We start from the raw sequence: 18,699 nt of genomic DNA on the forward strand, positions 1-18,699 counted from the left end.
TTTAGCACTGGCTGGCCCGCCTGATCTAATAGTATGGGCGTCACTAATAGGTTCAGCTGGACGCTTTGCATTTTCTGTGTGAACACTGTTTTTATTCCGTTTTTTCCTTGCTTAGCATGGTTTGGGAGACCCCACCCCTCTCCTGTGTGATGTGCACAAAAGAGCTGTCTCAGACCATAAACCCATACTGTGGAGCGGCCTGTCTGAATCCTGTTCATATTAGACACTGTTCAGATGTTCAGGTTTTAAATACATTAGATAGGTACTGGTTCAATTCGGGTTACCTTGACGTTGGTGAGGCAGCTTGGTATACATTTTTTTTGCAAAAAAATCTCCAATATCTTGTAGAAAACCAGTGTGGGACCCGTTAGAGGGGGATCGCCTTAAAAAGTGTCTATGGATTTATAATGGGACATCATATGTGGAGGTTCCCCCAGTATTTGTCTCCTTACAACGACAACCACAATGAACCAATATAACAATAGTAAAGCTTTTACGAGTTTAATAGATATATCATATCCATGATCAATCACATATAAAATAATTAAAATTCAGTCTGGCAGTGACATCACTTAAAAAAAAAAAAACACTTAAAAATATGACTTCGCAGTCACATGAGAATTCTTTTTTTTTTCCCCCCTATAACTTTAAAAATCCACAGTAACATTCACGAGCGTCAACAACTTGCAACCTCTAATGGCCGTCAGCAGGGTGGGATTTCTGCCGCCGACCAGGGCGACATGCAGCCCGAAACGAAAGGCATGGATTATATCATTTAAAAAGCTAAAAACCGAGTGTTCTGCTCCCACTTCCAGCGCAGGCGCGAGAGACGCGTCACCTTCAGCGGCTCTTTTCCTCCATAGATCACCACTTTGTCTCAGGACCAGGTTAACACTTCTGGTGAGAAAGGAGAACTTTCTGGCAGCGAGCGCAGACGACACACTGTGAATCCGTCCATGCTTCAGTTCGGGAAGCGATCAACATTTCCAAGAGTATTTGTAGTCGTTAAGCTCTAAATGACGTAGTGAAGACTTTCCCAGCGTAGATAACTGGGTGAATTGTTCTAGCGTGAGCGGATGAAGACCACAATGTGCGAGTTCTGCACCGTCACTCTCCTAGAAAACGAGGAAAGATCATAGATCACAGTGAGCGAGTTTTCCACCTAAAATAAAGTGAAGACTCATCCGATCTACTCTGCGCAGGAACGCGTATGGCCACCACCGTGCATGGGTTCTGCAGCGTCACGTGAATGGAGCTGGTCTGCAGTACTTATCGCTATATGGACCTTTATCCCTTCCATCGCTATTAGTAGAGACCGTCATGGAGTGGCCACAGGCAGTAAACGTAGATTTGGACGCTTTCCTACTAAACAACGATTGGTTTGCTGTAGGCGACTCACCTTGCAGTTTTGGGGATGGATGGCCGTGTTGAAGACGGTCGTTGGTTCGTGTGTGTAAAGAGATGCTGAAAAGCTTCCTTTCTGTGCGGCCTTAAGCAGCAGCGTCAGAGAATGCACCGTGTGTGGCATCACCGGGCCGGTAATCTCCAAGCTGAACTGATCTTTATATCCAGACCGCACCTGAGTTTTCACGTTGACTGTCCTCACCTGCAGAGAGAGCGGATGTGACCTACAGCGCTAGACACTCCATTCTTAAACTTAATTAAAAAAAAACCCCTATTTTCCATATTCCCCATGCCGGACATCATAGTTGTGATCCCACCTTTTGGATCCCCCTCTGTTACTCAGAGCGAGCTGCATGATCCAACATACTTGTCCTCCTCCCTTAACCCAGCGATCGCCAACTTGCGGCTATTGCAAAACTACACCTTCCAACAGTCTGTGAAAGCTGGCAGGGCATGCTGAGAGTTGTAGTTTTGAGGCAATACGAAAAAGTGCCCCCCCCCCCCCCCAATCAGGGCAGATATACATTAAAAAGTCTTATGACAAAACATTAGGGACCCTCACCTTCATGGTGTGCATCGTAGCTCCCCTGAAAGCCACTGGTGAGAGCAGCGTCGGTGGTAGTCCTGCCTGCGGACCTGCGGCGGCCACAATGCTCTTACAGTTGATCAAGAAGTTGAGTAACGTGAACGTATTTGCACCTTTGACCAATACGACAGATTCCGGTCTGTGATCCAACTTCACTTCATTTTTTTCCTTGCGGCTGTTACAGTATTAGTTAAGGTAGAAACATCATCACAGGGTCAAGAAACTAGAGAAAGTGTTCAGATCTGGGGTCTGCAATAATAAATGCTTAATGTAGGAATACCAAAGAATTATCATGTATTCTTGTGCAAGAAACTCGTATTATAGCAGAGAAAAAAAATTAAGCCTGGAAAACAGTCTATACCGCCAATATCACAGATCGGGGTGGACCGCAAGCTCGGCATTACCAGGGAAGGATACAGTTTGATGGAGATCGCATCTGGCTTTTTAATTTTGTCCTCAACTCCCATCTCTTCCAACCAAGAGAAACTTTCATCTTCGTCGCTGTCCACTTGTGCACACTCCTCGCCTTCGTGCCCGGTTTCCTGAGTCTTGTCATCAGATTCACACGTTGATTCGGAGGCTTTGGTCTTTTTATTATTGGGGTCATTTGTCACGAGTGGGAGAGAAAAATCGATTCCTTGAGGGGAAAAAAAAAAAAAAAAAAATGTTTTTTTCTTGTTACAAATCACTGAACCAGAAGTAAAATAGTTGTGTATTTTAATGAAATAGTGATGAGGAAATGAGACTGCAGTGACGGGAGTCCGTGTGTGTGATGAGGAGCAAGTGCAGCGCTACAGTATAGGATGGCGCCATATGATGGCTTCCTGGATTTGGTAATGAGCTCGTACCCAGTCAGTGTGATCTGGTTTGGCGATTTACCTTCATTTTTCATCGCTTCCCTTAAGCCTCGTGTGGTTGGAGACATGACGGCCGTGATGACATCACTCCCCGCGATGCCGGCTGCCCGGAAGAGCACCGTGAACTGATACGTGCAGACGTAGAAGTATGGGCACAGCTTGGCTTTCAGCATGTTATACAAAGACGTGAAACTAAGAGCCCTGCAGGGAAAGAAGGATCAGAGTTGGTCTGGATTCATCCATGGAAAGTCAGCGCAGGGCGCATCAGCTGAGGCGACATTACTCGGGACCGGACAGACATGGATCGGTCGGGGGACGGCGGCGTCTGCTGTGTGAGCGCCCTGCAGATGTATACAGGACCGACCACTTACCACTCGCTCATTAGCACTTGCTGCAGAGCTTCGTCCTGAGCCCAGGGACTGTTTCTCCCTGTCATCTTGCGGTCGGCACCAATCCTGGGGAAGAGCTGCAGCCATGGAAAGGTGGGGTGAAGCCAGTAGACGAGCGCTTGCTGGAAAGCGCAGCGGAGATCGGTGGACGACTTTGGCTCCTGTGAGGTCACGTTAAAAATATGGAAAAGGAAAGAAATTAAAATTTGCATTATTACACCAAAATTCATTAACCCCCCTTAACAATATGTGATGCAGATTTTCATCACAGGCCTTTAAGAGCTGAGCCTGCACCGTACGTGGCAGATGTCGGCTGAGAACACAGCCGACATCTGCCTGCAACATCAGCGTCTGGAGCATACTCCGATCACTGCTGTTAGCCATTTAAATGCAATTGTCAACTGTGATTGATGGAAGCTGATGGGTAAACATGGCTGATATCTTCGGTCTAGGATCCCAGCTTGTGGCATCACTGTATACGCCAATACTGAGGTACTGAAATATATAGTAAGAGATCAAACTATAGCAGGTTCCCTGAGGGACTAAGAAACTCAAGTCTCAGCTTTGAGACAAGTGTGGGAGAGCACCCACACACGTGTCATATCAAACTGGGTGAAGTGGAGTCCTCCATTACCGCTATACTGTGCGGCAGGCTGACTGGAGACGCCCGGCAGTGGAGGACGAGGCCCTGAGCTTCTTCTTGGGCTTTTAAGTGGTCAGTCCAGGTGAACGGCTGAGAAGAGGTGAACAGCAGGCGCGTCTTCAGACTCCAGTCTGCGGGGTACGTGGCCGATGCTTTACATGGCTCGGGTGTCGGAATAGGCTTCTCCGGAGTCTATGGGAACAATACGAGAAAAAGGAGACACCTCGGTAAGGCCGGTTTCACACTTGCTTTTTTTAGCGCTGCGCCTCGTGCGCATTGCTCCCCTATCTTTAACATGGCGGGCACATGGTATAGCGCTTGTACGCGTTCATGAGCGTTTTCGTGCGCTGCATCTTTCCAGGTGTGCACCCAGGAGCGCCAGACGCAACATGTTGCATTTTTCTGTGCGCCCAACTGCTGCCAAAAAATGAATGCGCACATTAGCGCAAAAAAACAACATTACAGTCTATGGGATCGCGCGTGCTAGTACATGCGCACGGACTTAAAATCGCATGTGTTTTTAGAGTTAATGTAAGTAGAATGTAAGTCCGCAAGGACAGGGTCCCCTCTCCTCTGCACCAGTCTGTCAGTGTAAATTTGTTTACTGTTAACGATGTCTATAACTTTGTATGTTACCCCCTTCTCATGTAGAGCACCATGGAATGGCACTATATAAATAAATAGTAATAAGGCGATAAACTGGTTAAATCGCATGCGCAAAAAAAATAGCAAACGCATGCAAAAACGTTTGGAATGTGCACGAGTCACAGCGCAAAAAACAGGATTTTTAAGTTGCTTACCGTAAAATCTGTTTCTCGGAGCCTTCATTGGGGGACACAGAGACCATGGGTGTATGCTGCTGCCACTAGGAGGCTGACACTATGCACAAAAAAGGTTAGCTCCTCCTCCGCAGTGTACACCCCACCGACCGGCAGGGAATTCCTCAGTTAGTGAGAAAGCAGTAGGAGAAGCAACAGAATAGATTGAAAAACAGAACAGACAACTCAACTGTAAATAACCAACAAACATAAGGACAGGAGTTGTAGAACTTGGGAGGGTGCTGTGTCCCCCAATGAAGGCTCCGAGAAACAGATTTTACGGTAAGCAACTTAAAAATCCTGTTTTCTCGTTCGCCTTATTGGGGGACACAGAGACCATGGGACGTCCCAAAGCAGTCCCTGGGGTGGGAAACAAACTTCCATCAGGCCAGCGGACTCACCACCGCCGCCTGCAGAATCCTTCTACCTAGGCTGGCGTCCGCCGAAGTGTAGGTGTGGACTCTGCAGCATTTCACAAACGTGTGAACCGATGAGCAGGATGCAGCTTTGCAAAGCTGCAGCACAGAAGCTCTGTGGCGTACCGCCCAGGAGGCACCCACTGCCCGAGTAGAGTGGGCCCTGATCCCGGAGGGGCTCCGCGACGCTTAACTCGGTAGGCTTCCAAAATTGCCGATTTGATCCAGCGAGCAACAGTGGCCTTTGACGCCGGGAGACCTTTCCGCGCCCCGTCTGGAATAATGAAAAGCGACTGTCTTTCGGAAGGGAGTCGTCCTAGACAGATAGACCCTTATCGCCCTAACCAGATCCAGCTTGTTGAAGGACCGCTCTCGGGAATGAGCGGGACTCGGACAGAAGGACGGCAGAACGATCTCCTCCTTGAGGTGAAACGAAGACACCACCTTCGGATGGAAAGAGGGCGGAGGCTGTAGAACCACCTTATCATGGTGAAGTACCAGGAAGGGAGATTGGCAAGAAAGAGCTGCCAATTCCGACACGCGCCGGACGGAAGTGATGGCCACCAGAAAGGCTACCTTCCAAGAAAGGAGAGAAAGGGAAATATCTCTGATAGGTTCAAAGGGAGGACCTTGCAGAACCCCTAGAACCAGATTAAGGTCCCATGGATCCACGGGCGCCCGGTACGGCGGAACCGTGTGAGCCACGCCCTGAAGAAAGGTCTTGACCTGAGGACAGGAAGCCAACGTCTTTTGAAACAAAATGGACAGTGCCGAAACCTGACCTTTCAAGGAACTGAGGGCAAGCCCCGCATCCAGTCCTGCCTGAAGAAACGCTAGGATTGAAGGGAGCGAAAAAGGCATGGGCGCGAAGCCATAGGACTCACACCAAGTGAAATAGGCCTTCCAAGTACGGTAGTAGATCTTGGAAGAAGATGGCTTTCTGGCTCGGATCATGGCCTGAATTACTTGGTTGGAAAATCCTGCTTGTTTCAAAACCTCGGTCTCAACAGCAACGCAGTTAAAATGAGCGGCCGAGAACTGGGGTGGCAAATCGGACCTTGAGACAGCAGATCTGTTCTGTCTGGAAGCTTCCAGGGGGCGTCCGCGAGAAGGTTGACAATGTCCGCGAACCAAGACCTTCTGGGCCAATTCGGGGCAAGGAGAATGACTGGAATTCCTTCTGCCTTGATCTTCTTCAACAGCTTGGGCAGAAGAGGCAGGGGAGGGAACAGGTAGGGGAGTTCGAACTGCGACCAAGGAACGGCCAGAGTGTCGGCGCCCACTGCCAGAGTGTCTCGAGACCTGGAAACAAACTGTGGGACTTTCCTGTTGAGGCGAGACGCCAGGAGGTCTACGTCCGGGGTGCCCCACCGACGGGAGAGCAGAAGAAACACCTCCGGATGTAGGGACCACTCCCCCGCCGAGAGGCCCTCCCGGCTGAGAAAATCGGCGGCCCAGTTGTCTACGCCGGGAATGTGTACCGCGGAGATTGTCGGAACGGAGATCTCCGCCCAAAGAAGAATCTTGGACACCTCCGCCAGAGCTGAGACACTCTGTGTCCCCCCTTGGCGGTTGACATACGCCACCGCTGTGGCATTGTCTGTCTGAATCCGGACAGGCAGTCCCTTGAGGAGTTTCTCCCAGTGAACGAGAGTCAGATGGATCGCTCGAATCTCTAGGACGTTGATCGGCAGAGCTGAATCCCGATCCGACCATCGGCCCTGAACCGTGTGGTTGCGGAACACTGCCCCCCAGCCGAGGAGACTGGCATCTGCTGTTACTATCTGCCAGTGAATGGGAAGAAAGGAACGACCCGATAGAATGAGAGGCGACGTCAACCACCAGTTGAGGGACCGCTTGATCCGGTATGAAAGATGAACAGGGCAATCCAGGGACAGAGGCGATCTGTTCCACCTCGACAGAATGGCCTGCAGGAGAGGTCTGGCGTGAAATTGGACAAAGGGAACTGCCTCTATCGCCGCCACCATCTTTCCCAGGACCCTCATGGCTTTACGGAGGGACGGGAGTCGTGTGATCTGTAGCGATCGTACTTCCTGCTGCAGGGAGAGAATCTTCTCTTGTGGGAGAAAGACCCTTGACCGACGAGTGTCGAACCGTAGGCCGCCTAGAAAGACCAGAGGTTGGGTAGGAATCAGAGAGGACTTTTTCCTGTTGATGATCCACCCGAAATTGGAAAGAGTGTCCAGGACGATTGACAAACTTTGGTGAGCCTGTTGAAATGAGGGAGCTTTGATCAGAATATCGTCGAGGTACGGGAAAAGAACGAGACCTCTGACCTTCAATGAAGCCAACAACGCAGCCATGATCTTAGTGAAGACTCTGGGAGCGGTGGCAAGACCGAAGGGCAGTGCGACGAACTGGTAGTGGTGCTGCCGAATCGCGAGACGCAGTAACTTCTGATGTCCGGAGAAAATTGGAACATGTAAATAGGCATCTTGGATGTCTATTGAGCACATGAATTCCTGCTCCTCCATGGAAGCGATGACCGAGCGAAGCGACTCCATGCGGAAGTGGCGAAGGCGGACCCTCTTGTTGAGCGGCTTGAGAACCAAGATGGGTCGAGCTGCGCCGTTTTTTTTTGTTTTTTTTTCGGCACTACAAACAGGTTCGAATAGAACCTTGTGAAGCGCTCCGATTCGGGAAAGGGCACAATCACCCCGGAACTGAGGAGAGAGGCGATAGCCGTAGAGAACCCCGAGATCAAGGCTGGATCTTTTGGAGGCTGGGATTCGAAGAAACGATCCCGTGGAAGAGAGACGAACTCTATCTTGTATCCTGAGGATACGACCTCCCTGACCCAAGCTTCCTCTACGGAGGCCAGCCAAACGTCCCTGAAGGAAGCCGATCTCCCAATTGGAAGGACCTCTCGAGTGCCCGACGATAGTCATGCTGAAGTAGACTGTCCAGATCTAGATCTGGACGGTCTGCCCTGGGAAGAGTGGGATCACCAGGAAGGAGTGGGTCTGAAGGAAACCTTCTATCCTGGCGAGCCTGCGGTCTCTGTTGGCTGGAGTTGTCTGCCGTATTGAAACGGCGGAAAGCCCGAAAGGGTCGAAACTGACGCCTTAGTGGAGGACTGCGAGGCTTCGACTGAGGGAGGAGTGAACTCGTGCCTCCAGAGGCGTCCTTAATAATCTGGTCCGATTGGGACCCAAAGAGGCACACCCCCTGAAAAGGCAGGTTAGTGAGGGACTTTTTAGAAGACAAGTCCGCTTGCCAGGCCTTTAGCCAAATTGTACGTCGAATTGCAACTACGTTGCTTGACGCCTGAACTGCGCAGGATGCGGCATCCAAGGAAGCGGAAAGAAGATAGACCCCCGCATGGAAGATCTGATTGGCGAGATCGGCCAAACGCTCCGGTTGCGCTTTATCCAAGATGCCCTGACGAAGGTAGTCTGCCCACGTGGCTATGGCCTTTGCTGCCCAGGAAGAAGCCAAGCTTGGACATACCGCCGCTGAAGCCGCTTCGAAGGCAGACTTCGCCAGGGATTCTATAATCCTGTCATTAGAATCCTTTAGGGACGCCACACCTGAAAGCGGGAGAACCATATTATTGGAAAGCCTGGACACGGGCGGATCCACCGAGGGAGAAGCAGACCAGTTGTCCGTGAGCTCCTTAGCGAATGGATAGAGTACGCCGAGACGCTTTCCTCTTTGAAAGCGTCTGGTCGGATCCTCTCTTTCCCTGGTAAAAATCTTTCCAAACTCGGAATGGAAAGGAAATACCCTGGAGAGAGTTTCTGCCCGTCTGAACGAAACCTCCTGATCTGAGGATTTCGCAGGGGAGTCAGCAATATCGAAGGTATGATGGATCGCTGCAATGAGGTTCTGCACTGTGAACTTCATGTTTGCATCCTGGTCTGAATCCAGCTCTAAAATCCCCTCAGATGACCTGTCCGAAAGCGCTTCACCTGACTCGGGAGAGGCGGCCCGAGTGGGAGGCTGCTGAGAAGGGCTATGCGGTGAGATGGGGCGAGGAGAGGATTCCGGCTGGGTCTTTTGCGACTAACGCTGGCTGACTCAGATGGAATAACTTGGGACCTGCTTGGCCCTGCCGAAGAGTCCAGGGGCAACGTATCCAGAACGGTCACCAGGGACTGAGACACCTTGGTGAGGTCTGCCACTGATTGAGATAGAGAGGAGGCCCAGCCAGGCGTGGGGGGGTTCACCCTCACCTGGGGCAGTAGATGGCCCCTGGACGGCGTCAGGCTGAAGTTAGACATAGTGAAAAGCTGAGGTAGTGCCGGAAGGTTGGGGGACAGAGGGCGGAGAAGGGTCAGTCTGCAGTGCAGAGCTACTCACGGTCCGGTGTCCCCAGAAGCGATGCTCTGCGACCTGTCAGTGGATGCGGGTCAGAGCGAAATCCGGCCGACAGACCACCTGAGCGAAAAACCAGCTGGCAGATGGTGATATCCGGTGACGAGCTGGTGTCCGGCTGACAGGCTGGGAAAATGGCGCCTGCCTGAGAAAGAGCGCGCGTCCAGGAGAGGAGGGAGGGCGGAGCACACCACAGGGTTACAACTCTCTGCCCTCTGGCCAATAGCAGGCTGGGCAGGTGAAGGACAGGCGGTGGGAGGGCCTGGGAAGAGCGGGAGAGAAGCCCGCTTAGAAGAAAGGGGCGGGGGGCGTGGCCGCGACGCTGCGGTAGGCCCGAACTAAAGCCGGGGCCTAAATTAGTTGCGGCGGCCGCCTGTCAGCAGGGGGTCGGCGCGGAGGTCGGAAAAAGGACGCCGCCGCCGGAAGCCGCGTCCAAGGGAAGAAGGAGAGGAAGAGGCCCTGTACTCCCTGTCCCCAGAAAGGGGGGAACGCGGGGGCCAGCAATATGGAGCATGGTGTGCCTATGGGAGTAGGGCGACTGCGGGTGACCGCAGCGCCCGCTCCCTGTGCCATTGAAGAGGCGCACCCCCTGTCCGTCGGGAATGGGCAGCCAGGAAAATAAAAAATCCATACTCACCCATCCCCGATCCGTTACCTGGGACTGAAGAACTCCTGCATCTCATCCAACCGACAGGCGAGTGGGAGGGAGACTGGCGACAAGGACCCCTGGAGTCGCTGGCACGTCTTGGTGTCGGCGTCCGTCTGGCTGGTCCTGCCGCGGAGAACTGCAAGGATACGGGGTGGCAGTACACGCCGTACTCGCAGACTCCATGTGGGAGTACAGATGTGACTTTTCACTCTGTATCCCTCCGTAGAACCTGTAAAGGAACGACGCACGACGAGGTAGATATGGGTCTAATGAAAGACCCGTGTCCACCTCCTACTGACACTAAGCTAAACTGAGGAATTCCCTGCCGGTCGGTGGGGTGTACACTGCGGAGGAGGAGCTAACCTTTTTTGTGCATAGTGTCAGCCTCCTAGTGGCAGCAGCATACACCCATGGTCTCTGTGTCCCCCAATAAGGCGAACGAGAAAAACGCTAGTGTGAAAGTAGCCCAATAAATACAAGACGACCTCCATAAGTCGCACGGGAAATAACTACATCTCGTTCCGCAGTTACCTGAGGTTTTGTAGTTGCCGCAGGTTCACAGTGAAGACTTTCCTCCCAAATCACATCCTCAGCTGAAAGATGCTGAAAGACAGAAGTCATAGGTCAGATTTTATAAGACGGAGATCTCCGTAGAAGTGTCCCCCGTCCTGCCCGGAACACACAGGAAGTGGAGGTATAGTGAATTGTTTCCTCAACTGCCCGGTATGAATGGAGCACTACTGAGCATGTGCGACCGCTGCTCCATAGAGGTGGTGGTCGCACGCGCTCACTACTGCTCTACTGTCAGGATTAGTAGAAGTCTCAGAAGCTGAACAACGTACAATAATCCAACATTTATCACGCATCTTGTGGATAGAGGAAATATATTGGGCAGAGAACAATACCGTCATAAAAAACAGCCCCCCCCCCCCCATCAAGCTCAAAGATAGGTAGTCAATATGCCAGTGTTGTACAACCCCTTTAAGTGTTCTTGGGCACCAATATTAAGACTAATAAAGGTGTCATACCCCCCCCCCCCCTTTTTCCCCCCTGTGAAGGACTCGCCCGCGTTGACATCTCATTGCCCGCATCAAATACTATGAAAAACGACGGCCGTTCCTGCGATATTAACACTTGCGTACAGCTTGTTGCCTTGGAGACCGACCACCGCTGCCAGACAGGAAAACATGATTAGCGCTTACAAGGTTGTTTTTTTGTGTTGAGCTTGTAAGCGGGGTTCTGAAGCAGACCAGGATCGCTGTTACCTCCTTAAGCTCCACCGGCTTGAGCACAGTGCTAACAGACAGCAGCGGTAGTCGGTCTCCTAGGAAACACAAAATAAAAAATAAAAAAAAAGTGACAGTAATATCTCAAAAATGTCTACAAATTGTAACTAGCAGTAAGCTGCAAAAGTGTAATATCTGACAACATCCATCTGCACAGGTGGGAACAAGGCTTTTATAATGTGGAGCAAGATTGCTTGCGGACCTGAGAGAGAACTGCGTGGTGCAGCCACATGATCACCCATAAGCCAATAGCAGTGAAGGATCGTGACGTGGCGGTTTCTGATTGGTTCCCTTCTAACCCTGCTCTTTTGAAATGTTATTGGCCCCGCAGTGCGCATATTAGTCCGCCGCCGCTAGAGGGCGCTCCTCCTCCGCGCTCACCTGCAGGTTCTCCTGCTCCTTTGCCGGCAGGGCCCAGCTCTCCTGCGGGCAGCACTCCGCCGCACTCTCCGCTCTTTTCTTTGCCGCTACCGTGTTTTCTAAACTAGCGAACGGGTTCCTGCGCTTCAGTGGCCCGCTCCCGCTTCTTTGGGGCCCCGGAGAGAACGGCCGGACTCCTGGAACCCGCTTAGTCACCTCCCCAGGAGAAAACAGGCCTGTCCTGACTGCAGCCTCACCGCGGCTCCGGCGCCGGCTCAGCCGCAGGATCTCCGAGGGTTTCTTGAAGCTTGGGGAGTAGCCGGGTAACTTCTCGGAGGACATGGCGGCCGCTCTGAGGATCTGCGCACCGGCTGGCAGCTGCACATTCCGAATCTGGCGCGCTTTCCCTGGTGACGTCAGTCAAGAACGCCCCGCCAATACTGCCAGTCACCACCAGAGGTCACTGCTTCTCCTTTATAAATAATGGTGCATTACATACAACCACCAGCAGATGTCGCTCGCTACATGATCACAATTCAATTTATATAACCTGATATTTGTTGAAAGTGTTAAAGGGGTCGTCCACCTTTGGAGAATAATATTACTTTTTGTTGTTATTGCCTGTATTTTTTTTGGCTAAATATCACTTTTTTTTGTAATGGGTTTCAATAAAAATGTTGCACCATTTGCCTTTTGTTGCACTGTCCACTGCTGGAATGAGTTAAATGGGAATCCATCAGTGAGCTCATTTTGGTGAACTGACAAAGGAGTTTGTAACTCTTTAACCTGTCTTTTTTCTGAGCTCCTCTCAGCTGATTTATGACTACAGACGATATCAGAATTGAATGTTCAGGAAAATAAAGAGTCTGTAATAACCAAATGGTAAAATATGGTTTAATAAATTATTAAAACTTTTAACCCCAAATACATGCATTTAAGCTACAAAAAAAACAGCACCTTTAAATGTAAATGCTTTTTCCCCATTTATTTGCAGGAAAGGAATATTCTCATAAAAAGAACCATTTTTAAGAAAAAAAAAAAAAAACATTCTGACATCACTACACGTACACACAAATGTCACATCACCATACTGGTTTATTATTTAATTCCTTTATATACAGTATACACAAATACCACCGTATACTGTACATATAAATAATACCACCATATATTTGAATTAAAAAAAAAAAAAAGAAAAACTGTGGAATTGCACTTTTTTTTGCAAATTCACCTCACTTGTAATTTTTTTTAACCTTTTTCTAGTGCATCACATGATAAAAATCAATGGTGTCATTGAAAAGTACAACTCGTCCCACAGGTAACAAGCCCTCATACGGCCATATTGACGGAAAAATAAAAAAAGCTATGGTTCTAGGAAGAAGGGGAGCAAAAAACGAAATCTGAAAGCAGCCCGGGGATAGCAGCGCATACTTGGACCTACTGGGCACCTCATGGTGATTTTGCGTGCTCGCTGTATTGCCACCAGCTAACATCATAGCTGACACCCGGCTCTAGCTGCCCGGCAGTTTAACCCCTAGATGCTGTATACAGTATATGTATACAGTTTTGTATATGGCCTCACTTGCCTCCGTTAAGGTCAGTGTTCATGACTCCATCTTATGTAAGAGACTGGACAAAAATAGTCTGCATAGCACAGCTCCAAGACAAGAATCATTGCTGAGCAATAAGATCATAAAGACTCGTCTCAGTTTTGACAGAAAACATCTTGATGATCCCCAAGAGTTTTGGGAGAATACTCTGTGGACTGACAAGACAAAAGTTGAACTTTTTGGAAGGTGTATGTCCCATTACATCTGGTGTAGAAATAACACCGCATTTCAGAAAAGGAACATCATACCAACAGTAAAATATGGTGGTGGTAGTGTGAAGGTCTGATGTTATTTTGCTGCTTCAGCACCTGGAAGACTTGCTCTGGTAAATGGAACTATGAATTCTGCTGTCTACCTAAAAATCCTGAAGGAGAATGTCCGGCCATCTGTTCTTGACCTCAAGATGAAGAACACTTGGTTTATGCAGCAGGACAATGATCCAAACACACCAGAAAGTTCACCTCTGAATGGCTTAAGAAAAACAAAATTAAGATTTTGGAGTGGCCTAGTCAAAGTCCTGATCTTAATCCAGTTGAGACGCTGTAATGACCTTAAAAAAGCGATTCTTGCACGGAAAGCCTCCAATGTGGCTGAATTACAACAATTCTGTGAAGATGATTGGCCAAAATTCCTCCAGAGCGTTGTAACAGACTCATTGCCAGTTTTGTAAACGCTTGAGTACAGTTGTTGCTGCTAAGGGCGGCCCAACCAGTTATTAGGTTTAGGAGGCAATCACTTTCACACAGGGCCCTGTAGGTTTGGACTTCTTTTTCCCTTAATAATATAGACCTTCATTTATAAACTGCATTTTGTGATTACTTGTGTTGTCTTTGTCTAATATGTAAATTTGTTTGGTGATCTGAAACATTAAAGTATGACAAACATGCAAAAAAAATAGGAAATTAGGAACGGGGCAAACAGCTTTTCTCGCTCCTCAATAGGCCCCCCAAAGTCATTTCAAATGTAATGTGGTGCCTAAAAAAATGGTTTTGAAAATGTTGTTGCAAAAATTAGAAATCACTGATCAGCTTTTAACCCTTCTAAATTCCTAACAAAAAATATTATGTTTCCAAAATTGTGCTGCTGTAAAGTAGACATGTGGGAAATAATTTACTAACTGTTTTGTGTGACATAATGTTAGGAACGGCGGAACGCACTAAATAAAGAAATGATGAAGTGCGTTGGCCGCTCGGGATCCACCGTGCAGAAGGTGTTAACACTGCTGCTAAAGAATGGCAGACGCGCTATGTGGCGGTATATTGCACGCGGTTTAGACATCACCCGGTGTGCGCTGAGCGTACTCTGTTAGGTTCACAGAGACGCCTAAAACAATAACATAAATGTGGAGCCTGTTGGACTCACAGGTCTCATAGAAGTGCACGCACGGTATATGGTCACAGGAGCTGGGCCCTAGGTGCGTGCGGCGTCGCAACTGCGGACGCCAAGAGGAGCTGCAGCGCGGCGAGAGACACGGCCGCTAATCGCCAATGCCCGGTTGCAGGCGCACTGTCGGACGCTAGCACTGTGGAGGATGCTAACGTGGCTTGCAGCTTGCCACTGGCTGGTGCTGACTCTAAAGCTAAGTCCCTATACACACTCATAATATCAGAGGGAGGGGAATCTTAATGAGTCAATCACAGGTTCATGCATCCATCATCATTCACACAGTAGCAACTAGAGACTATACTAGCGCATGACCAAGCGGTCATGCGGACCTTTTATAGCCGTGCGCTTCCGGGACCTTCCAGATCTCTGAGATGGACCAATGAGATCAGGAGAAGGACCTGAGCATGTGACTCCCGACCTCCAATGGGAGATCGTCTCGTGAGCATGCCCAGTAGCGCGATGAGAGGACTTAGCCTCTGGAGCGTTTTGCTGCAAAGCAGCCTGCATTGCTGACCCAAAGGTGGCAGCAACAGCCAGACCCACAGAACAGGTCTGGGCAGAGTGTCTGGGACGCTGAGACTGCTGAGCAATCTCCTCTGCGGTCAATAGACAATGAGAAACCGCAGAATGTGAAGCTCTGGATTCGCGCTGAGCTGCTGCAGGAACCCGACGCCTAAAGGTGCTGTCACACTTAGCGATGCACCAGCAATATGACGCGGTCAGGATTGCTGGTACATCGCTAAGTGGTCGCTAGTGAGCTGTCACACAGGCAGATCTCACCAGCGACATCGCAGGGGTCTGGGATCGCTACTTACCTGTCAGACACGGCGATCCTGCGTCCTCCCACCCGCGTCCACGCGTCGCTCGGCGCCACAGCAGGCAGCCCAGCAGGAAGCTGACGACGAGAAACAGTCCAGGACATTCTCGCGCGATCAGCGATAACCAGCGGGGGAGCGGTCGGAGGTAAGTATCACACATAGCGATGTCGCTAGCAATATCACTATAACGTCACAAAAACCAGTGATGTTATAGCGATATTGCTAGCGATATCGCTTAGTGTGACAGGCCCTTAACACATAACTCTCTGGTTTAAAGGTGTAAGAATTGAAAGTTTGAAAATTGTGAAATTTTCACCAAATTCCCCATATTTTCACAAATAAACACCATACATATCGAACAAGTTTTACCACTATCATGAAGTACAATATGTCATGAGAAAACATTCTTAGAATCAGCGGGATCCGTTGAAGCGCTCCAGAGTTATTACCACATAAAGTGACAGTGGTCAGAATTGTAAAATTTGGTCTGGTCATGAGGGTGAAAACAAGCTTGGGGGTTAAAGGGCTTAAACTAGTAGCATGGTATGGAGACTCGAGTGTCAATAGGTGCTCTCATCCGCTGGCCTGGCTGTCTTAGCCATCCCACCCATCTCTTATAACTGCTCACAAAAAAAACAACCCTTTCATGGCCGATTAACCCCTCTGAGCACATAACATGCTGGAGAGAAACTTCTGGGTTTTCACATCACAGAAGATATCAATCTTCGAGATCCATATCTCCCCTCAACTACATTGCCAGTGCCCTGTCACATATCCTCCCCCTCTGCCCAAGGTTGGGGGTTTTGGCACCTTCAGACACCAGACAGGGAATTCTGGAGAAAGCACGGCGTTACCGTGCAACGTCCTGTGTCTATGTTCTACGTGGAATCTAATGTCCTGGAGGCATAGACCACCTAGTCACCGGACCATTCTTACCCTTCTTTTCTCTTAATCACCTCAGAGCTTAAACCTACGACCAAGTAGGTAATATGTCAGCGTAGCAACGGCCCATTTGCTGGCTAAGCACTCTTTCTCGACAATGGCATAATTTTTCACTCAGGATGAGAGCTTTCAACTCAGATACAGGATGGGATGTTCTTCACGATTTTATCTCTTGAGACAGTAAGACTCCCAACCCGACTTCTGAAGTGTCCATCTGGACCAAAGATTATTTACTGAAGTCCGGTCGACCAGGAGCAGCTGCTAACATATGGCCAGCTTCAGGCCTTGAAATGCCATCTCTGTTTGGTGCCTTTAAGGAGATCTGTCAGTGGGACAGAAATCATGGCAAAATTTTGGAAAAATCACTGGTAATATCCCACAATACCAAGAAACGCTCTCACCTGTTTCTTGGAAAGTGGCTGCAGCCACTTCTGGATTGCCTCAAGCTTGTTTACTTGTGGCTTGATTTCGCCTCTCCCGACAATGTAGCCTAAGAACTCATCCTCTTCCTTTCCCAATGGCACACGTTTTTGGATTCATGATAAACCCCACCGTCCTCAGAGCATCCAGAATCGCCTGTACTTTTGGTAGATGACTACCCCAGTCTAGGCTGAAGATCACTATATAATTGAGGTAAACTGCGGCATACTTCTTAAAGGGAGCTAAAAATCTGATCCATGGCCATCTGGAAGGTGGCTGGCGCACCCTGTAGTCCGAAAGGCATTCTGGTATATTCTCCTTGGCACTCTGGGACATGGGATTTGCCAGTAGCCCTTCTTCAGGTCAAGGGGTGGCAATGTACCTTACAGATTCAATCCTGTCAATAAGTTCATCAACACGAGGCATTGGGTACACATCAAATTTGGACACTTCATTCAGACTGTGTCTGGCTTTGGAAGGAGGACAATGGGACTCGACCACCAGCTTTTGGACTCCTCTATCTCGCCGAGGTCTAGCATTCTTTTCACCTCTTTTGAGGTTACCTCACAGCATGTTTTGGGAAGGCTACATGGCTTAAGAGTCACCCTTATATGTGGCTCTGTGAGAACGTCATGCTCCACCACCTGGGTACACCCCAGCAACGCCGAGAATAGGTCACAGTTCCGCTGAAGCAGTTCTTGAGACTGTTACTTCTGGCCTGGCGATAGAGTCTCTGCAATCATGACATTCTCCACTTTTGCTTCAGGACGATTTCCCAGACAAGGGGCTTCCAGGGATTCCGTTCTCACCACGGTTTTAGCAAGTTCACGTGGTATACTTGGTGAGGTTTCCTTCTTCCTGGCTGGTGGACCTTGTAATTAACCCTGCCTAGTTTTTCGACCACCTCGTATGTACCTTGCCACTTTGCCAGGAACTTGCTTTCGACTGTGGGGATAAGCACCAGTACACGGTCCACAGACTGGAACTGCACTTATCAGTTATATACCCTTGCCTGTTCATTGAGGAGATGTGTCTTCATGATTGGCATCACTTTTGCCATTCTCTCCTGCATCTGGCCGACTTGCTCTATGATGCTCTAGTGGCATGTGACCTTGGCTTCCCAGGTTTCCTTGGCAATATCCAGGAGCCCTCGCAGATGTCGCCCATACAGGAGCTCAAACTGAGAGAAACCAGTGGAGGCTTGAGGAACTTCCCTGACAGAGAAGAGCAGGAAAGGAAGCAGATAGTCCCAGTCTCAACCATCCTTCTCAATGGCCTTCTTGGGCACAGCCTTTAACGTTTTATTGAAGCGCCCACTAGGCCGTCCATCTGGGATGGTAGATGGAGGTTCGCAGCTGGGCATTCCTACCAGCTCCTTCATTACCTTGCTCATTAAGGGAGTCCCTTGGTCCCAGGGGCGTATCTAGGGGGGGGCAGCCGGGGCAGTTGCCCCGGGCGCAGCCGGCAGGGGGCGCAGTCCGGGCCGCCTAATGCAGCGGTCTGCAGTGTCCTCCCTGGCGGCTGCGTTCTGCCGCCCCCCCCCGGCCTGAGAGTCAGCGGTTCTCTGTGTCAGCTGTCAAGCTGACAGCTGGCGCAGAGAAGGTGCGCGTGCCGGCTCCCAGGGAACAATTGTACTGGCATCTGTATAGACGCCAGTACAATTGCAGCTCTGACCGCCGGGCCAGAGCGACGTCAGCAGCGTGACATGTCATGTGATCACGCTGCTGACGTCACTCCCCGGCGCCCAGAGCGAACGCTCAGCGCTGGTGGTAAGTGT

At 49.9% G+C, this 18,699-nt stretch overlaps 1 protein-coding gene across 1 annotated transcript; it reads right to left on the bottom strand.

The window, feature by feature from the left end:
* Positions 1–485: 485 nt before the first annotated feature.
* Positions 486–12,166, bottom strand: DONSON (DNA replication fork stabilization factor DONSON). The gene is made up of 9 exons (XM_073584614.1): positions 11,768–12,166; positions 10,632–10,703; positions 3,871–4,071; positions 3,219–3,397; positions 2,870–3,048; positions 2,408–2,627; positions 1,967–2,165; positions 1,400–1,606; positions 486–1,115 (listed from the first exon to the last, which is right to left on the bottom strand). The coding sequence occupies exons 1-9, from the start codon at positions 12,086–12,088 to the stop codon at positions 978–980; spliced, it is 1,716 nt and encodes a 571-aa protein (XP_073440715.1). The 5' UTR covers positions 12,089–12,166; the 3' UTR covers positions 486–977.
* Positions 12,167–18,699: the final 6,533 nt, after the last annotated feature.

Source organism: Dendrobates tinctorius, unplaced genomic scaffold (genome assembly GCF_039654945.1).
Source record: "Dendrobates tinctorius isolate UK_male_01 unplaced genomic scaffold, ASM3965494v1 ptg000084l, whole genome shotgun sequence".
NCBI lineage: Eukaryota > Metazoa > Chordata > Amphibia > Anura > Dendrobatidae > Dendrobates > Dendrobates tinctorius.

What these genes read in the sequence shown, in the direction of transcription:
- DONSON (XM_073584614.1), bottom strand. Translation starts at nt 12,088, where the DNA reads ATGTCCTCCGAGAAGTTACCCGGCTACTCCCCAAGCTTCAAGAAACCC. An exon ending in GGAAGCGATGAAAAATGAAG is followed by an intron (nt 2,628 to 2,869) that starts GTAAATCGCCAA and finishes TTTCCCCTCAAG; the next exon opens with GAATCGATTTTTCTCTCCCA. An exon ending in CTACGATGCACACCATGAAG is followed by an intron (nt 1,607 to 1,966) that starts GTGAGGGTCCCT and finishes CTCTCTCTGCAG; the next exon opens with GTGAGGACAGTCAACGTGAA.